The sequence below is a fragment of the Epinephelus moara genome, chromosome 1 (assembly GCF_006386435.1).
Source record: "Epinephelus moara isolate mb chromosome 1, YSFRI_EMoa_1.0, whole genome shotgun sequence".
Classification (NCBI taxonomy): domain Eukaryota; kingdom Metazoa; phylum Chordata; class Actinopteri; order Perciformes; family Serranidae; genus Epinephelus; species Epinephelus moara.
The window spans coordinates 47,842,917-47,862,410 of NC_065506.1; the positions used below are offsets into that span (position 1 = coordinate 47,842,917).

At 44.2% G+C, this 19,494-nt stretch overlaps 2 protein-coding genes and 1 pseudogene across 2 annotated transcripts in view; 2 read left to right on the top strand and 1 right to left on the bottom strand.

Moving 5' to 3' along the window:
* The window catches only part of LOC126395957 (piggyBac transposable element-derived protein 4-like), a 30,814-nt pseudogene extending 21,438 nt beyond the window's left edge, over positions 1–9,376 (bottom strand).
* Positions 1–19,494, top strand: part of LOC126393455 (CUGBP Elav-like family member 1) — a 377,556-nt gene that overhangs the window by 82,083 nt on the left and 275,979 nt on the right. The gene's annotated exons all lie outside the window — the stretch shown is intronic.
* Positions 10,227–10,573, top strand: LOC126396039 (cyclin-dependent kinases regulatory subunit 1-like). Its single transcript, XM_050053904.1, has one exon. The coding sequence runs from the start codon at positions 10,268–10,270 to the stop codon at positions 10,571–10,573; it is 306 nt and encodes a 101-aa protein (XP_049909861.1). The 5' UTR covers positions 10,227–10,267.

The following is a 19,494-nucleotide window of genomic DNA, read 5'->3' on the forward strand; positions in this document are numbered from 1 at the left end:
TTATACGGGACGCATTTGCCCCCATATCTACCTCGCGGCTGCCGGCTGCATCCGCCTCCCTCAATACTGAACCAATTTTAAAACGAGTTGTACCTATGAATCATACGCACACATACACATGGGGAAATAGGGCCCAGGTTGAAAAATACCGAAGTTATCCTTTAACCATGTTGAGCTTTAAAAGTTATTTAGAGAATCTTAAAATCAATTCTGAAGTTAACTGGCAACCAATGGATGGAGGTGAGAATTAGGGTGATATGTGACCTACCATTTTCCCCTGTTAAAACAGCCTGTCACTCAGGGCAGCCCACCCTTAATTATGTGTAACTTTAAGCCTTAATAAAAACAAAACAAGTGAATTATATAAAAATTCAGCTCTTGTACAGTTGTCATGAATGTTGAAATTAGCTACAGAGATCAAAGCTCTTTTTTGTACCAGGCTGTAAACATGTTAATTTCTGCTGTAAAGTTTTAACACATGGAGGTCTATGGGGATTGACAGGTTTCTGGAGTCAGCCTCAAGTGGCCATTAGAGGAACTGCAGTTTTGGCAATGCTGTGTTTAACGAGTGGGTAGGTTTAGGCACAAAAAACACTTGGTTAGGGTTAGGAAAAGATCATGTTTTGGCTTGAAATACCTGGTTTTGGGGCATTATTGTGGCAGGAAATGCAGCAACGTCTTGGTAAAAACAACAGCTTTTCTTGGAACTTTTCCCACTTATTTAAATAAAAAAAAAAAAAATCACTAGAAAACACCCATGTTTGGCGCTTTAAACGCCCCTGAAAACACAGCAATGACTCCCTAAATCACAACCTGTTTTGATGTTTGTTGATCTTGAATAGTGGTCTGCAGCTTGTGGGGCGTCTTACCAAGGTGTCACACCATCCACCATCTCCTCCACCTCCCAATAAAATTTAGCTCATATACTACGTCACTACAGTTGATATGATATGCATGAAATGTGCAAATGTGACGTATTTGTGGTTTGTATAATATCAAAAAAAAATGTTCTAGGGACTGGGCTGTGCTGCTAGTGTTCAAATCAAATCAGGCTTTAATTGTCATCTCACCAAACATACATCAGTAATGCAGGTGAAACGAAACTGTGTCTACGGGGGAGGCGCTCCAACACTAAATTAATAAATACTAATACAATGAAATAGACATTAATAGTATATAGTATCCCATAGCATTTTAAAAGACCCACCTCCACCCAAGCCAACTGTCGGCTCAGAGTCCACAGTCCCCTCAGGAGGGCATTATCATTGTCACTCCCTTTTCCCTGCAGCACTGAGCTCTGTGTGTTGTCGTGGGGAGCGACTAGGTCAGATGCCAAATATCAAATCTTGCCAAATATTATCACAACAGTCCGTTCTGTGTGAGCTGGCAGACTGCAGTGTGTTTGTGCTGGTGTCAGATGACTGTCTGTAGGAACCTGTTGTGAGTGGTGTAACGCAGGCGGTGATCTTAAGGCTGCTGCTCCTCAGTCACATGATAAAAAGCAATAAAAAAAACTGCCTGCTGCTCACTGGATTTTATTGCCTTCAGCCTCTCGTTCTGCTGCCTCTCCCGGCACTGTACGTGTGTGTGTGTGTATTTGCATGATCCTATCAGTGTAGGCGCTCCGTACTGAGGCGGTCCAGTCTGCAGGCTGTTATCTATATATTACTGCTGTAATTCAGTTTTCTGGTATAAAATTATTAATGATGAAAATACATTTGTGGGTTTCTTTATTTGCATGTGCAGCCATCTGGTCGATGATTTCTCATAACACTCGGTTTGTCTCTGAAGAACCTCCGTCTGGAGGGCCACGTAGGCCTAACACTTTGCCCAATCTCTATCTATATCTAAGCAAGAGCTGGGACACCCTACTCCTACGTGAACGTGTAAAACAGAAGGGTAAGGGCGAAGTGTTAGAGGCAGGGGGTGAACTGCGATCTCATTTATCAGAAATAAAATAGAAACGAGAATTGGGGTTGAGTTTCTGTCCCAAGCGAGAGAGTTTAAGTATCTCGGGATCTTGTGCACGAGCAAGGATAAAATGGAGCGTGCGATGAATCGCGGTGTCTGCAGTGATGTGGGTGCTGTTCTGGCTGGACCGTCGTGGTAAAGAGGGAGCTGAGCCAGAAGGCAAAGCTTGCGATTTTCTGGTCCATCTACTTCCCAACCCTCACCTATGGTTATGAACACCGGGTAGTGACTTGAGATTGTGGATACAAGTGGCAGAAATTAGTTTCCTCTGAAGGGTGTCTGGGCTCAGCCTTAAGTTGGATTTATACTTGTGCAGCAGACCCTACGCCATAGCCTACGCACGTTGCCTACGCTGTTGTGAGCATTTATACTTGTGTGGTGGTGTGTCTGTGTCACTCTGCAGGAGTCAGAAAGTAAACAGCCAAGATGGCAGCTGCTGAAGGACCGCGTCCATTCAGTTTAGCTTTGGAAGAAACGCTAAGACAACTACACTTATCTTTTTCCTTGAGAGAGGAACAGAAGACTGCCCTCGAAGCCTTCGGAGTTAGCCCCACTGTTCGGCAAACAAATGGGGCTAACTGCAATGAATACGTCACCTTGTTTTTTGCTCTGATTGGCCATCGTGCTATCCAATTGCATGCGGTGGCATTTAATATGCCTCAGTTAGTGCCGCCCCTTGGGTAGGAAGGGTGTATCGTGAGGGCCAGACTCAAAATCTTTCTAGATTTGAGTCTGGATTTCCAGGCTAAGAGACAACAGCAACATTTAACAAAGGTAACATTACAAAACTCAGCTTCATTACAACTCACAATGTTCACTGACAAAACAACTGTCATTTTACATTGTATAAATTAGCCTAGCGATGAGCAGAGATTTCCTCTGCTCATATGAAGCCAGGATAAATGGGGTCCGCTCATAATTCCGACATTCCATTGTTCCGAAATCTCAATGTTTCGACATCCCATTGTTCCGACCATATTAAACCCATTGTTACGAACCCATTGTTACGAAGTCCCGTTGTTCCGAAATCTCATTTTTCATTGTTACAAAATAACTGTTTCGTAGTTAAGGTCTGGTTAGGTTTAGGCACAAGAACTACTTGGTTAAGGGTTAGGAAAAGATCATGGTTTGGGTTAAAATTATAACTTTCAACATCGTTTCTACTTCCTCAAAACAGGGCGACCGTTGTCATCATGGCAACAGTAAACAATACGACAACACGGTCTCTTGCTGCTTGCTTTTTCAACTTTTTGCACTGCAACATTGAGATTTCGGAACAACGGGACTTCGGAACAATGGGTTTAATATGGTCGGACCAATGGGATGTCGAAACATTGAGATTTCGGAACAATGGCTAATTTTTGGAATAATGGGATGTTGAAATTATGACATGGCACTGGATAAATAACACACAAGACTTAAAATGCTATTTTTGTGGAGGCTTTATTGTCTTCACAAAATGTTTCTTATCTGTGAAATTAAAGTTAATAAAAGCTTTGTTTCCACTGAGGGAAATGGTTTCAGCTTACAGAAACAGACAGGAGGTCTGCGTTACATTTCTGGGAAGGTGCACGTCAGGCTACGGTGTAGATTTGATGCAGAAGTATAAATCCCGCATTAGAGATAGGGTGAGGAGCTCAGAGTAGAGCTGCTGCTCCTTCACGTCGAAAGGGGTCAGTTGAGATGGTTCAGGCATTTGATCGGGATCCTCCTGGGCACCTCCTGTTAGAGGTGTTCCAGGCATGTCCAACTGGTAGGAGGCGTTGGAGGGATTATATATCTCATCTGGCCTGGGAACGCTTCGGGTTCCCCCAGGAGGAGCTGGAAAGCGTTGCTGGGGAGTGGGATGTTTGAATACTGCTCAGCCTGCTGCCCCATGACCTGACTTTGGATAAGGTTGAAAATCGATGGATGATGGATGGAACAGAGAGAATAAAATCGCCCAATCCGTTCTATAAACACATTGAAATTTAATATAAGGATATTACTCTGTAGTAGTCCGTTATTTGATTAGTTGATCATAAACAGAGGGCTTGAATTTCTCATTAAACCGAGGCTCCAAAGGTTTGTAACATGATAAGAGAGAAGTGTCTCTGTTCATCTGAGCTGCCGTCGCTGGTTTGTAGGTGGGTGGGTGAGCCATTCAAACCACTGGGCTCCTGCACAACAATGACATTAACAGTTAGACTGTGTGGTGGAGATCATGAGGGGAGCAGTTTGTTGTAGTTAACTTACTTTTATGATTTCAACATGGGGATTTTCAATTAAGAACTTAAAATCAAATCTGCAATATTATCTCGAGTGCCTCGGGTTTCTAACAGAGAGCTGGGACATTACATGGGAACTAATCCAAAAATAAACCCCGCTGAAATAGAAATGAAACCAGTCACTGTAACGTGATCTACGAAAGACGGCAAGGCCAAACCTCACTGTATGACTTAAGAGTACTTCACCTGGCTCGTCATGTGACCATGGCAACCACAGAAATCGCACAGAGAGGCTGGAGTCTGAGTTATCTGAATTATTTACCTCTTCACCAACAGACGGATCAATGATAAGAAATGGTACTGGAGCATCAGATTCAGAGTCTGATGATCTGCTCTGACACTACAAACAACATTTATGATACTAGTGGCAAATTTATGCTCTTTTAATCATGTCATACTGCAAACCATTCCCTCTAATTAGGCTTTAATGTATGTGCATGATGAGATTATACTGCAGGTGAATTATACAGTAGTCATAGACTGAAGATACCTTTGGCAAATGGGGGCCACAATATTCCCTGAACTTCCTTTAAAGGTGAATAAAAAGTACAGACAATGCTTAAAGTTGAGGTAGGCAATTTAATTTTGGCGGTATTGGGCAAAAATCCCACAATAAACTTAGAGCATAATGTAGTTTAAGTGGTTTGAGAGAAAACTTTGGCCAATAATAGGTCAATATCAGAGAGAGGGCGTTCCTATTGGCCTTATCTACAAATGCAGATTGGCATGCACATTAGTGAATGGATACGCAACTAGAACCTGACGGGACCCGTCGGAACCTGATGGGTCGGGCCAGGTTCGGATAACAAATCAGACATTTTGCTTGGGCCCACTTGACATGCTGCTGTGTTGTGCTATGGCCTATTCAAGGGCTGGAATTTGTTATTTACGTGACAACGCCTGAATGCAACACAGGCCAATAGTTACATTTCAGGCAGGAGGCGGTAAATATTCAGATTGAACTAATGAAAATGGAGGACGCTAGACAAAATGTAATTGAGTTCATGAATATAACCACTAATTAAATGATATTTGTGTATAATGTGTGAGTGAGATTGGTTAGGCCACAGCGTGTCTATTAACTCTGCTCCGACTGAGTGCGTGTGCTGTGCTCCTGTGCATAAGGCGTGTATGATGTGTATGTGATGGTCATTTACACACTGTCCATGTGTGATCTCGGTAAACAGACAAGCTGTAACCATGAGTTGTTGGGCTCGGTTATAACTGTCTTCGACTCCAGTCGGGTTCAGCCCGAGCCACGCTGTAGTGCACATGCCTTCAGATGGTAAAAGTCTGATTCAGTGATTGAGATTCCTGCAGAGAAAGTTGCTATTCCTACATTGGCAACACCTTCCTCCACTGCAAAGCAACCATAAAAACAGGAAGACGGACTCCCCAAAAACAGAGTCTGAAAATAAATTAAACAAAACATGTCAATATCGGCAAAGCGTTTCAGAGATAGAGAGAAAATGTTGCTGATAGTTTTGCCGTCTGCTAACTGGAGCAGCTGCAGCTTAAAGTTTACATTTATGTATCTAACGTTAGCTAGAGCCTCAAATCACAGTGTGTTCTCCACCTCACTCCCTGCCACTACAGACCACCTCGCCAAGAACAGAGCAGTCAGCAGCTCCGGAGACAGACTTCCCGTCAGTGGCAGCAGCAACCTGAATCCAGCCAGTGCCAGGGGTCGCGTTAACCGGATATTCTCGTCATTGACCGTTTTTTTTTTACAACAATGACCGGAAAAACTGAAGGCCGTCGGTCATTTTGACCGGTTGCAATTACCACCCCTGCCCACTTGGCAGCGGAGTGCACAGTACTGCAGAGAAAAAGTCATTCATCTGCTTCATGTAGCGTTGTTGACATAACGCCCTGGACACACCGGACGCGGAACCGAAGCGCAGCGCCCAGCAGCGGAGGCAGTTTTCAGTCAGCACCCATGTTAACCTATCTGACTGTCCACACAGGCCGCTGAGCAGAGCGGAGCGCCCGCGGAGGCAGCGCTTCAGTTCAGGGTCTGGTCTATTTTTCACGGGAGCCGTGAGCGTTTCTGTCGAGCTGGATCGAGCGGATCATACCAAACAGGAAGTCGGACACAGAAAAGACGAGAGAATCCGGCCAATTTTCAAAATAAAATAACAACAGCATGGACTGAGAAACGTGAGGAGAAAATACCGTGTTTATAATTTAAAATAACCAAACACATTTTTCAATACCATAATCACTTCATTACAATTTTAATTTTGTGTCATTGAGCCTACAGGCATAGCTACATAACACCCTGGACACACCGGACGTGTTAGTGATGCGTTAGTGCCGTCCGGTGTGTCCAGGGCGAAGCCTAATGGCACGGGTGTGTGGATGTCTGTTCATCTTTTCGTTCATGTCCTTATTAATGCACACTTTATAACTTGCTTGTTGGATTTATTAAAAACAAACGAATGAAAACTAAATGTCTTTGAATATCTTTATTATCATTTAAAAACGAAAATTAAAATAACCGGTAAAAATAGATTATGACCGGATTTTTATGACCCTGTCGGTCAAAATGACCGGCGACGAAAAAGTCTAGCGCAACGTCTGGCCAGTGCAAACCCCAATTTCGGGGGATTGGACCACCCCCACTCCCTGCCAGATCAGCAAACTTTCTGTTGCTGCTGTTACACAGGTTAGACCCAGCGCTGCCACTGGCCATCAGCCTGCTGTGACGCCTGGCACGGGGGGGTTGCACTGGCAGAATTCGAAGGTTCATCTCCTGAGAATAGTTCTTGCTCTCCGCCTAATGGCCGGTATACACTGTGGGATTTTCGGCTGTCCCAGACGAAAGATGGCCATCGTGGGAGAAACGTGGCGATATCTTTGGTCGTGGCTCTAAAATGGTGGTCTTACGTCGCACTGTGAGACAGGTTCAAGGATGGCCTTTGTCAACGTCTCACGACCAAAGATAACCTGAGATAAAATTCTGACGGTGTCATACACTGGTGGCTGAGGCTACCATACAAGGTGCCACCTGCTACTCAGTTTTAACACACTCACACACTGATGGAACAGCCATCGGGAGCAATTTGGGGTTCAGTATCTTGCTCAAGGATACTTCAACATGCAGCCTGGAGGAGCCCGGGATCGAACCGCTGATGCAGAGAGAGGAAAGTTTGGTGGAGCTGTCGCAGCAGAAGCCTTGTTTATTTGATGTTTCCTCCAGCTGCTATCATGACCGCAAGAAAAAAGAAGGAAATGCATCGAAGGAAATGCAACTTCCAGATGGTGCACGCTGATGACGTTGCATATTGACGTACGTCGTAACCTGCGATTCATTCGTAAACGGCCATTGTACAATCTGCAAACATCAAGCTTGACGTCATACCAAAGTTTGTTAGATCCACGTCTCACAGTGTGTCATGCAATGGTCTTATAAGATTGCTAAAATCGCACAGTGTATAGAGGGCATAAGGAAGCAGTCCACAGCGGTGGGGAACGAGGCGGGGAGACTGTGAGGTGGCTCGCAGCTAATTCGTGTCTCATTTGTGGTGTGAGAAACAGTGAAATAAGATTAAATAAATGAATGTATGGGAAACACTGGGTTGCTGTATGAAGTGGGTGCATATGCCCGTGGTGGTCTGGTGGGAGGGGCTTAGGTAAGAGAGCTGCAGGAGGATGGTGTGTTTTCAAATTCTGCTGTTTTTGTTGTCTTTTCCAGATTTCTGCCTACACCAGCTTTAAGGAAACAGAGGAACACACAACAAATATGGTAAATATCAACAAACAGACTCTGAAATGTCAATATCAGCTCTCACACATCAGCATCAGCATCAGCACGAGGGCTGATCAGGGTCCTTCACTCCGAAAATCCTTCAGACAAACAAAGGGACAATAATATGTTGGATAAACCTCTCCTGTCCTGGTGTCCTTGGTCTCAAATATTCCGACAGCATCTTCTGTCGCAGCTCAACCGTCCTTTGTGATATAACTCCTGTTTAAAACACAACAGAATCTGTCCGCCCCCACACCCCCCACCCTCACACACATTCTCCATGGCTAGGAAAACTATTATGTCCCCTTCACAGTCTACCAATTGGTTTGAAAGGTCACACTACCACAGCAGACAAGCTCATACTTGTCTAAATATTAATTTGATACATGAGGCAGGACCAGGGATGATTCAGCACCAGCAGCATATTCAATTTAGTATTTAAATATTTTAACTGAGCTGCACATTACTCAGGCTGTGAGCTTACTGTGTCATAAACCCTGCGGCGCTGTTACACAAAGGGGACCTCAGATAAGGAGCAAGAGGACTAAGAAGGATTTTAAACACATAATATGTAAGATAATAAGATTCCTCTAAACACTCTGTCCCTGCGTTTATTTTTGGAACTATATGAAGGAAGCAACAGGAGGTTAATATCTCCACCACCCACCAGGCGCTCTCAGAATCAGACTCAGGTTTATTGCAAGTAGGTTTACACATCCAGGCCATTTGCCTCGGTGTTAACAGGGAAGCTATAATAAAAGATAAAAGCAAGCACTGCAGCCATCAAGACACATATAAGAAAGAAACGTATGATAAAAAATATGGACATAAGTTACATTGGTGGTATTCTGAAGTTACTGTTTTTAAAAATAGATTACTAGAAAGGATTACCATATTTGTTTTATTTGCTGTAACACACAGTCCTAACTGAATTCAATGAGGGTGGATTTCAGTTTAATTGCATTGTTTTCCACTGGAATATTCCAACTGGCTGTGAGTGGTGCAGTGCTGAACGCCTTTTTTTTTTAATTTATTCCTTTTTTATTTTGAAAGCTTTGCAACTGGAGGAAGGAACACTAGATTTGTAAAGCTAAAAACAAAGACGAATCCACACAACACCTCCTCATTTAGCTACAAAAACCTAAACAAGGTTGGAGGGAGCTGATAGTCTGTGGTAAATGACAGATAAGTTAAACTGCCTGGATCATCACCTGCACCAAATCATCCAACTACACAGGCTCCCTGTTCACTACTGGATTGACTACAAACATTTTCTGCTCACCTTCAAAGCCCTCCACAACCCAGCCCACACTTACCTCTCTGACCTCCTCCAGGAGTACACCCCCTCCCGCTCCCTGCGCTCTTCTTCTGCTAGTGTCCTGACCATGACCCACCTCACTCCTCAGCACCATGGGTGTCTGGGCTTTAAGCTGCACTGACCCCAGGCTCTTGAACTCCCTACCACCACATTTTCTCATCTCAAAAAGGAAATGTACAGTTTGCATACAGTCTCTTTCAAAATAAAAACGCCCTGAATTTATTTATGTTTTTTTTTCCTTCAACAACAAATGCATGTGGTTGGGTTTAGGAAAAAAGAACAGGGTTTGGCTTCACCTTTACACAGGAAGTGAACACCGGCCTCCAGTGTGAAAGNCCCAGGCTCTTGAACTCCCTACCACCACATTTTCTCATCTCAAAAAGGAAATGTACAGTTTGCATACAGTCTCTTTCAAAATAAAAACACCCTGAATTTATTTATGTTTTTTTTTTCCTTCAACAACAAATGCATGTGGTTGGGTTTAGGAAAAAAAGAACAGGGTTTGGCTTTACGTTTACACAGGAAGTGAACACCGGCCTCCAGTGTGAAAGTCGATGATTGTTTGACCCCTCCTGCTACCTTAACTTTCTTTATTGTCCTGCCGTATTTCCCCGACACCACTGGGTGCCGATAAACAATAATGGTGACTGGCAGCATGTCATACTGATGTGGAAGGACGTCTTCTTTTGTCAGTGTCTGACGCCAGAAGTCACTGACCAAGCGCCAGTTTTCAACGACTTAGGAATGAGACCAGGTTGGATATTGAAATGTTTCAAGAATAATCCAAAGTTTTTAAAATACATCACATAGTTTGAGTTTCTACTGAATTTGTTATAAATTACACTTAAGTGCATTCGAGAGGGAAACAAAGAGGAACCAACATCCTACTACTGTTGGACGCGAAAAACTGGAATAATTTTTCATATCCGGATACTTTGGCAGTTATATCAGGTCTTCGCCATGTCTCACAAACAGATATACTACTCTGATAAATATGACGCCGACAAATACGAGTACAGGCATGTCATGCTACCCAAAGACATTGCAAAGTGTGTACCCAAGACCCATTTGATGTCGGAGACAGAGTGCAGGAATCTGGGGGTCCAGCAGAGCCAAGGATGGGTGCATTACATGATCCACCAGCCAGAGCCGCACATCTTGCTGTTCGGCGCCCTCTTCCCAGCCAGAAGTCATAAGGGAGAGAACATCTGGGTCCTTGGAAGATCAGTCCTACCTATGTGCCACAGAAGTGCATGTATTCAGTAATCTGTAGTGTAATATGTTTTAGAAGTGACCCTCCAACAGGGTATTATCACTTGCACATTAGTTTATAACTAGGTTGTATTTTTGACCCGCCTCTCTTCCCATTGGCTCCAGACCTGTAGTCCCACGCTGCAGTTGGACCCTTCACCCTCTTGGACCTCTATAACTACAGTGTATACAGGCCTATATGTTAAATCTTTAGAACAGATGTCAGAGTGTAAGCTCATATATTCTTTTTTTGGCCCTTTGTTCAGTAATTGGACCGCAGTAACTCACACAAGGTTGTGCGCACACACACACACACACACACACACACACACACACACACACACACATACACATCCAGCAGGGTTTCCAGCTTCGTCCTTGTTCATTAGTGAGCAGCAGTTAAGGTTAGCAGGCCCGTCTCACGAGGATTGTTTTGGCTGAGAGATGCTGCCTTCTGATGTTTAAAGGCAACATATTTTTACTGTAAAGGACCTTCTGCTCACACAGCGTGAAAAATAAATACACAGGCTGACTTCAACAATCTGCAGCAAACTGAATGGCACCACGGCCATCAGTCAGAGAGGGAACGCTTCCTCTGTAATCAGTGAAACGCCGAGTTGTGTTTGCATCGTACCAGAACTAATTGAAGCCTGCAAGCTCAAAAATTGCTTTAGTTCTCAAAAGCTGACGTGCACATTCATCTTCATGAGGAAAGCCGAGATAATGAGTTAGAAACAGTCAATTATAGCGGACGTTATGTATAGATTTACTAAATAATACAAACAGATAGCAGCACACAGCGGCTGTCGTGTTCAGGACTCTGGATGAGATGCACAGTTTTCAAAATCACACTTATTGTTCTTTAAAGCCCCTACAAGGAACTTTCATTTTGAGTTGATTTTGGCGACCCTGTGGACAAAACTGGTGTTTTGCCGGAATGAAGCCTACATTTCCCATGAGCTCTAGCGCGTATTGTTGTAAAGACGCTTACCTGGCTCGCGCATGTGTTTGTTTTGGGGATGAATGAAACAACAAGACGGGAAAACTTTGCCCCCGCTCCTATCGGGGATCCCAGCTCACCTCTGCCGCGCCCCAGCTCCACCTCTCCGGCGTAAGCGCCACCGCCGCCGGGGTAAACGCAGCGGTCGGCTGGTAAGGCTGAAGGCCTGTTTGGCGAGCACTTCCACGGCTTCTTGGACTGAGTATGGAGCGGTGCCTCGCCTCTTTATTTCTCGGCACTCGCTGGACCCTGTCGACGCCTGGCTGGTACCTGTCGTCGGCCCGGATGAGGTGTTCCAGCCCCGCGGCCCCTGCTCTCCTCGTCCCCGCTGGCGCGGGGTGAATCTGCGCAACCTGCGGCCTCTGTGTGTGGCTCCCCGGACAGCTAACGCCGTGGACCCGCCGGCTCCTGCCAGGATTGGGCTGGTAAATGCTAGATCGCTAGCGAACAAAACGTTTATCCTGAAGGATTTCCTGACTTCCCGAGGATTGGATTTTCTCTGTGTGACTGAGACGTGGCTGACTGTTGGTGAGTCCAGTGCTTTCACAGAACTTTTACCCGATGATTGCTGCTATTTTAACTCCCCGCGGACGTCGGGTCGAGGAGGAGGAATAGCGACTATTTATAAGAGTCACTATAAATGTAAGCAGCTAGGTAAGATGACGTGTGCCGTCTGAGTGCCGTAAATCGTTTCGTCCTGGAAGCGACCTGGGGCGGACCCGGAGACAGTTTCCTAAAGGTATGGATATACACTATATAGAAATAGCTTATCTTCACACCGATGGTCTCATTTGCTGTTGTAGGTCACGCACAGACATCAGCAGAAACGAGAGACTTTTGCTTATCCAGTTAAAAGTTCCTTGTAGTGGCTTTAAAAAAGCAAATAACGTAACTGCTGTTTGAGAGACTGTAGCTGTCCTTTACACCTCACATCCACCTCACAGAAGTCATCGTTTTAACCCAGTGCACAATGTTTTTCTAAGCTGAACCATTTCCTTAAACCTAACCAACTTGTTTTTGTGCCTAAACTCGGGATGTCAATGGGTAACGGTTAGTGGTGTGAATGACTGCGATATTATCAAGATTATTAGGTCATTATATGATATTATTGTGATATGCTGAGTATTGCGATACAATATATTGCGATTCATTACCTTTTTTTTTTCCCAACTGCAAATTATTTCCCCAAAGGAAAACTTTGGTTAAATTGATGTTGTTGTTTTCAGTCTGTTCATCTGGCTCTAACACCTCGTTTCCACTAATGTATGTGACTCGTGTCTGTAGACACGGATGATGCCTCTGGTGCAAGGAAGTGCATTTCTTTATGATTGGATAGAAACCCGATAGAAACTACCCGTAGCCGCAGGGGAGGGGCTAACTTTGTCTGTTTTTCGCCATCCAGTAGTTTGGAATATGCTCTTGAACATTACCAGGACAAAAACAGGACCTGCCACCTATATGTAGCATGTTTCGTGAAATATTTAATTAAAAAGACGTATGAACGGCTGAACGAGTCATAATATGACACAGGCAACTATACTGAAGGAAATAGCCTGTTAGCTAAGCTAGCACACTGTCATACGGACTCTCCGAAATCCACCGCAAAAGTTCAATTCTTTTAAACATATTCGTGACAAATTCTGGACTGAAATATTAGGGAGTGGAGGAGTTTCACAGGCACATTGGATATCACAGAGATTCCCATAGGATGAATAGACTTCCTGTTGTCTCGTCTCCATGCACATACGTAAGTGGAAACGAGGCGTTAGGCTTTCCTCGTATGCACGTGGAAGGGCAGAGAGGTGTGCTCTCTCCACCCTAGGCTTTTTGCATAGGCTTAGAAAAGGCAGAGGCCCCAGAACAGAGCCATACCTCTAAATATATTACTGCAAATGGAAATAAAGTTTTCTTTGACTGACGTATTCCTGACTGAGCCCAACCCTTGACCACAGTTTTGTCACATCATAGTACGGATTTATTTTTCAACAGTGATTTGTAAAAGTTTGGGAGGCACAGACAAATGACAGGGTGTGGACAAACAACACATATTGTAGTTTAATTTAAAGTAGGCCCTACTTCGGGTAATCCAATGTGTATAATATGCTTTTATAGCTCTGTGTAAACATATTTAAAGATACACAGAGAAGGGTTTTTTGGTAACTAAAGGTTGTAGGCGTGGTGCTGAGCACCAAAAAAAATAAAGATTCACATCCTTACAAGTATCAAAAGAAGAAGCCACGAACATCTCACAACGACACTTTGCTTACGCTCTGTGTCGACAGCGATCGTCAGTAAACCTGACGTGAATCTGTTCCATCAGATGCACATGTGATGGATGGCTAAAAACACAAAACATTGTGAGACAGAGCCCTTCACACAAGGAGCACTGAAGCTCTTCTTTTTTGTGTGTGTGTTTTGTTTTCCTTTCACTTTTCATCTGTAGATCGTCAGCCTTGGAGACTGATTCAGAGAGGGAGAAAATTTGAGCCCATCAATGAGGCACAAGGACGGACGGTAAGATCAGTGACACACACTGCAGTATTTAATAAAAAGATATTTTTGTCTTTCAATAGGCTATACAATCTTTTTCAGCCAGGGATGCTAAGAAGAATTGTGTGAGGGATAATCCTCTGGATTTGATCTGTGAAGAAGACTTTGTTCATCCTGAGTAAATATATTTTAAATACATAAAATACAGACATGTGGGCTAATATCCCAGATAAAGCCAGTCCCATGGGAACAGGGCTGAAGTCCACACATTCATTAGTTATTTTATTCTTATTTCTATGTGTTTGGCAGTCCAAAATGAACTTCCTGGTATGTTAATATTTTAGTTTGACATCTTTAAAAAACAGACTTACTAACATCTACCAGCTTCCTCAGTGAAGTTAATAGTCAGACACATTTACATGTCATCAGGAACTTAATGGTCTGTGGAAACACGAGGGACCCTGGAACATTTCACATAATGACTTCCACAATGAGAGGTGTCAACGTTTGTTTTTTGTTTGTTTTGAGCTGTTGTTGTTGTCACTTTATTTATCTGACAATTGCTGTACAGCAGGCGTGTCCAAAGTCCCACCAGGGGCCAGTTGTGGCCCCCCTGGACACGTCGCCAGACTATCGCAGGGCTGACAAATAGAGACAGACAATTAGCGCACACATTCAAACCAACAAGCTATTTAGAGTCACCAATTATCCTAAGCTGCATGTGTTTGGAGCCAGCGGATGAAACACAACTGTGCTGCATACCTTGTAGGTAAACCCAGGAGCTAGAAAGTATTTTGGCGTATGCTCCAGGTGAGCAATTTGTTTGGACTGATAATGCGTAATGTTGGGCTCCAGTATCTATAGATATTATATATCTTTAGATTCACACGGGATGTAGGTACATACGTGACGAAAGGTACATTAGTTTAAACCACACTGACTTTTGGTTTCACGTGGAACACAAACTGTGGTCTCTTGGCACAAAGTTCGGTTTTGTTTTGCTTATCCTCTTTCCCTCCCTCCCTCCCATCCAACGGCCACTTTCTCGCTCTCTATACTTCGTCAGTTGTTCTCAGCATCAAGTGCTTCTGCAGATTTACACTAGAGATAGTTGAAAACTCAGTGCATCTCATAAAGATGCTAAAGGGTGCCTTTAGAAGAAGATAAACTTTGGTAATTTTCACTCTGTTGTCATGTGCACATTGGCCCGAAATACACATATACGATATGAGTTGAACCGGTAACCCTCCGGTTCCCAAGCCAAGTCCCTATGGGAGATACTGCCGCCCCCTTTGGCACTGATACCTCACACAGGGTGCCTGAAAAAGCACTTTGACCACGTGGGGCTGAGAACAGGCCGTCAGTGATCAGCACCGTCTCCTCAGTTATTCATCTCTCTTTGCTCTTTTGAACTGATTGTTTAAATGAAATGGGAGGACTGAAAAGTTCACTTTGGAGAACCAAGCATCAAAACCCAAAATGTAATTATTACACTTACAATTTAGGACATTATTGTAAAGCCTAGTTCACATTACACGATTTTCACCCTGATTTTGCGTCGCGGAGACTATCGTTATCTTTTGAGTGTTCATACCTGGCGACGTGTGTTTCTGTCAGTGGGAGTCTCGCCAACTGCGTTAAGACCTGTGTGTGCACACCACAAGATTTCTCCACCGAGCCCTCGCCAACAGAGCCCCAGATAACGCGGTGACGTCACCAAACTTGGAGACGACACATTGTAAAGGCATGGATATTCTTCCCAGTGTTGAATCAGATCTGCCTCCAGGGCCTGGGTCCAAACACAACGCGCTCGCCGTGATCCTGTGGACGCCGCCATTGTTGTTGTTGCTTGCTGGCTTGTCAGTGTTGCCAGATGTTGGGAGAGAAACAAGCAACCAGGGCTATGGAAACAAGCCCAAAAGAAGCGACTATCATGCGTTTAAATAACTTATTAGACAGATATATATAGAGAAAGGCGACGTTTAGAGAACAAGCCCAAATAAGCAACTCCACTTTAGATACAAGCCCAAAAAACGCAACCTGACTACCAATATTTGTAAGTGACTTTACAAAAAAACAAGCCCAAAGTCGCGGCTAATAAGCAGACCTGGCAACCCTGCGGCTTGTCCTCCTCACATTTCTTCCGTCCTCCTGTGTGCTGACGTGGGACGTATCCCGCCTCTCATTGGCTGATGCTCTTTGTCAGTCGTGTCAGACTTCTCCAGTTTTCTAGCATGCCAGATATCCAGTCCCAGTCGCAGACGAAGGGGGTGACTTGCTCGTAGGCTTGTTCACACATGAGGACTTAGACTATCTGCCGACTCACCTCCGATCCAAGGTGGCTCTCAAGATCCTCTGCGACGTCAAAATCGAGGTGAAAATCGTGTCATGTGAACTAGGCTCAAGACTCACAGACATATTTTTCACCCGTTATGTCTCTGCCTTTGTTGTGTGTTGTTGTAATAGTTGGCATTTTAACGTGCTGTGTGAAAGCAGCTGTGTTTGACGCCTGGGAATGAAAACAGTCTGGTACGATTTGCCCTCTGCTTTTCACCCAGCTTGCTGAAATTGTGTTTAGGTCTGGAGGACGTAACTTTCTGCAGCAGATTGCAGGACTGTCTGGCCTCCCTCGCCGCTCGTAGCTGAAGCATCAAAAAGCTACACTGATTGTGTTTACCGCACCCTGGGGTTGACAGTCAGGAAAAAAAGTAGAATGGGCTGTCAGAGAAACAGCAACATAATGAAACTGCAAAGAGCTGAAAACACACTTTCTGGAGGACGTGGGTTTCTCATAATTTCCTCGTGGCAGCTGAACAGGTCTGTCAGTCAAACTGAAATGTGTAATTGATAGGCAATCTATCAGTGGGAATGGCCGGTGTTGCTTCGTAATGAACCCATCTCATGTCGGGGCGGTGTGATGTCAGTAGCCTGAATATTTTACAACATTTTTTGTCTGTGAACCTGATCCTCTATCAAAGTGTGTTTCTATTTTATAGTTGACTCTCTCATACTTTAAACATTAAGGTTTTATCTTAATAATCTGGATCTCTCTGATTTTTATGCAAATAAGTGACACTGCAGACAGCAGGGCTTTGACAGATCCCACATTCAGCTCTCCACAGTTTTTCTCGCCCCTGTGGTGTCTGTGTCCCAATTTATCAGTCAGTATTTAGGTTATCAAGAGCATTCAGTCGGTCAAACCAGACAAGCAGAGAAAGAATAATTAAGATAGCACACTAACCTGACAAGTTGGACTTTTGAGCGTAGACTTTACCAAAAGTTTCTTGCATCAGTAACAGAACACTCTCAGGTATCCCAGATGAAACACAATACGACAACATGAAAACACAGATCCATTAACAGTCAGAACAATACGTTTTTATTACAGTAATATTCCAGTAACACCTGCTCCCACAATGTACCCTGAACCTGAAACTATTTACAGACTCCTGCAGTGTTCTGCAGCTCACGTCTCCTGTGCTGACAACAGATCAGATCCGATGCAGTGGATGGAGAAACAGAAACAAACAGTGGCTCTTGTTTACAGCTGGATACAGCATCTCTCCTCAGTGCAGACAGTGTCGCTCTTAAATTAGGACCAGAGTGGTTTATATATGAACTGAAGTGAGGACTCTCTCTTCTGACTGATTGAGTCTCTAACAAATCCAAGTGCTGCTGCCTGCACGAAACTTTTGACAATATTAAAATCATCATTTGTAACATGAATACTGATAAGCCTCTTAATCCCACATAAAAAAAACAACCTCCCTCAGCAGTTCCTGTTAATCCAGTTACATGCAACCCAATCTCCAGATAATATATTTGCATTGTACGGTTCCAACCACGGGTCTGTTACATTTCTACATTATTTGTAGCTGACATGATGAAACTATATGTTTCTCAACAACGCTGTGGTGAAGGTGTAGTTAGGTTTAGGCACAAACACCACTTAGTTATGGTGAGGAAAAGATCTTGTTCTGGAACTAAAACATCACGTCTGGTGGCACAAAAGTTCCTGGATAAGCAGGGACAGTTTGGTGAAAAACACCCAGGTTGACACTTAAACGCCGCTGATGTGTCGATGAAAAACGCTCAGGTGGGTTGCTCACACGCTGCTAGGAAATGCCACATTGTGCTGGTCAAAGACGCCAAGGTTTGTGGCTCAAACACCGATGGGAAACTCAGAGATTTGTTGGTGAAAACGCCTTAGTTTGGTCGCTAAATTGCTGCTGGGAAATGCTGCAATGTGTCTGTGAAAGACGCCTACCTTCACTGGCTCAAACGCTGCTGGGAAATGCCACAACGTGTCGGTAAAAAAAGCCCACGTTTGGTGCCACAAACACCGGTGGGAAATGCCATTTTGTTAAAATGAATGCCCAGGTTTGGTTGCTCAAACACCGTTGGGAAACACCACAAAGAAAAATGCCCAGAATCCGTGGCTCAAATGCTGCCGGGAAACTCAGCGATATGTCACTAAAAAACGACCAGGTACGTTGGCTTAAATGCCGCTGGGAAACCCTGCAATGGCCAGGTTTCGGTGCCATGAACACCGGTTAGAAATGCCATGGTGTGTCAGTGTAAAACACTTAGGTTGGGTGGTTGAAATGCAGATGGGAAACGCAGCGTTGTGTTGGTAAAAAATGCCAGGGTTGGGTGGCTCAAACGCTGCTGGGAAATGCCACAATATCACGGTCAAAAAAACATCTACGTTTGGTGACTCAAACATGGCTGGGAAACACCACAATGTCTTGGTGAAAAACATCTTGGTTTGCTGACTCAAACACCGCTGGATAATGCTGCAGTAGCCACTGAAAAACGCTCAGGTTCGGTGGCTCAAATGCCTCTGGGAACCTCAGCAACACCCAGGATTGGTGCCATGAACACAGGTGGGAAATGCCATGGTGTATTAGTGAAAAATGGCGGGGAAACACCTGCTGGGAAACGCCACAATTTGTCAGTGAAAAACACCATGGCGCAGTGGCTCCAATGCCACTTGGAAATGTCATAATGTGTTGGTGAAAAACACTCAGGTTTGGTGGCTTAAATGCCGCAGGAAAAAACTGCAATGTGTCGGTTAAAAAACACCCAGGTTCGCTGGGTCAAACGTTGCTGGGAAACGTTACAATTTGTCAGTGAAAAATGCCCAGGCGCAGTGGCTCTAATGCCACTGGGGAATGCTGCAATGTGTCCACTAGGAAACTCTGTGATGTGATGGTGAAAAACTGGTGTTGACTAGTGGTCTGCAGCTCAGCAGGTGTTTCACCTTGGTGTCAGGCCATCCACCATCCCCTCCACCTCCTGATGACAAAGTCAGCTCATATCCTACGTCACTTTACAAACGCTGATATGATACATATGAAATTAGCAAATTTAACATATCTGTGGTTTGCAGAAATGTACAATGCCAACATTTTCATCTGGCGACCAGGTTGTTACATGCCAGCAG

Excerpts from the sequence above, each read along its gene's own strand:
- LOC126396039 (XM_050053904.1), top strand. The coding sequence starts at position 10,268 with ATGTCTCACAAACAGATATACTACTCTGATAAATATGACGCCGACAAA.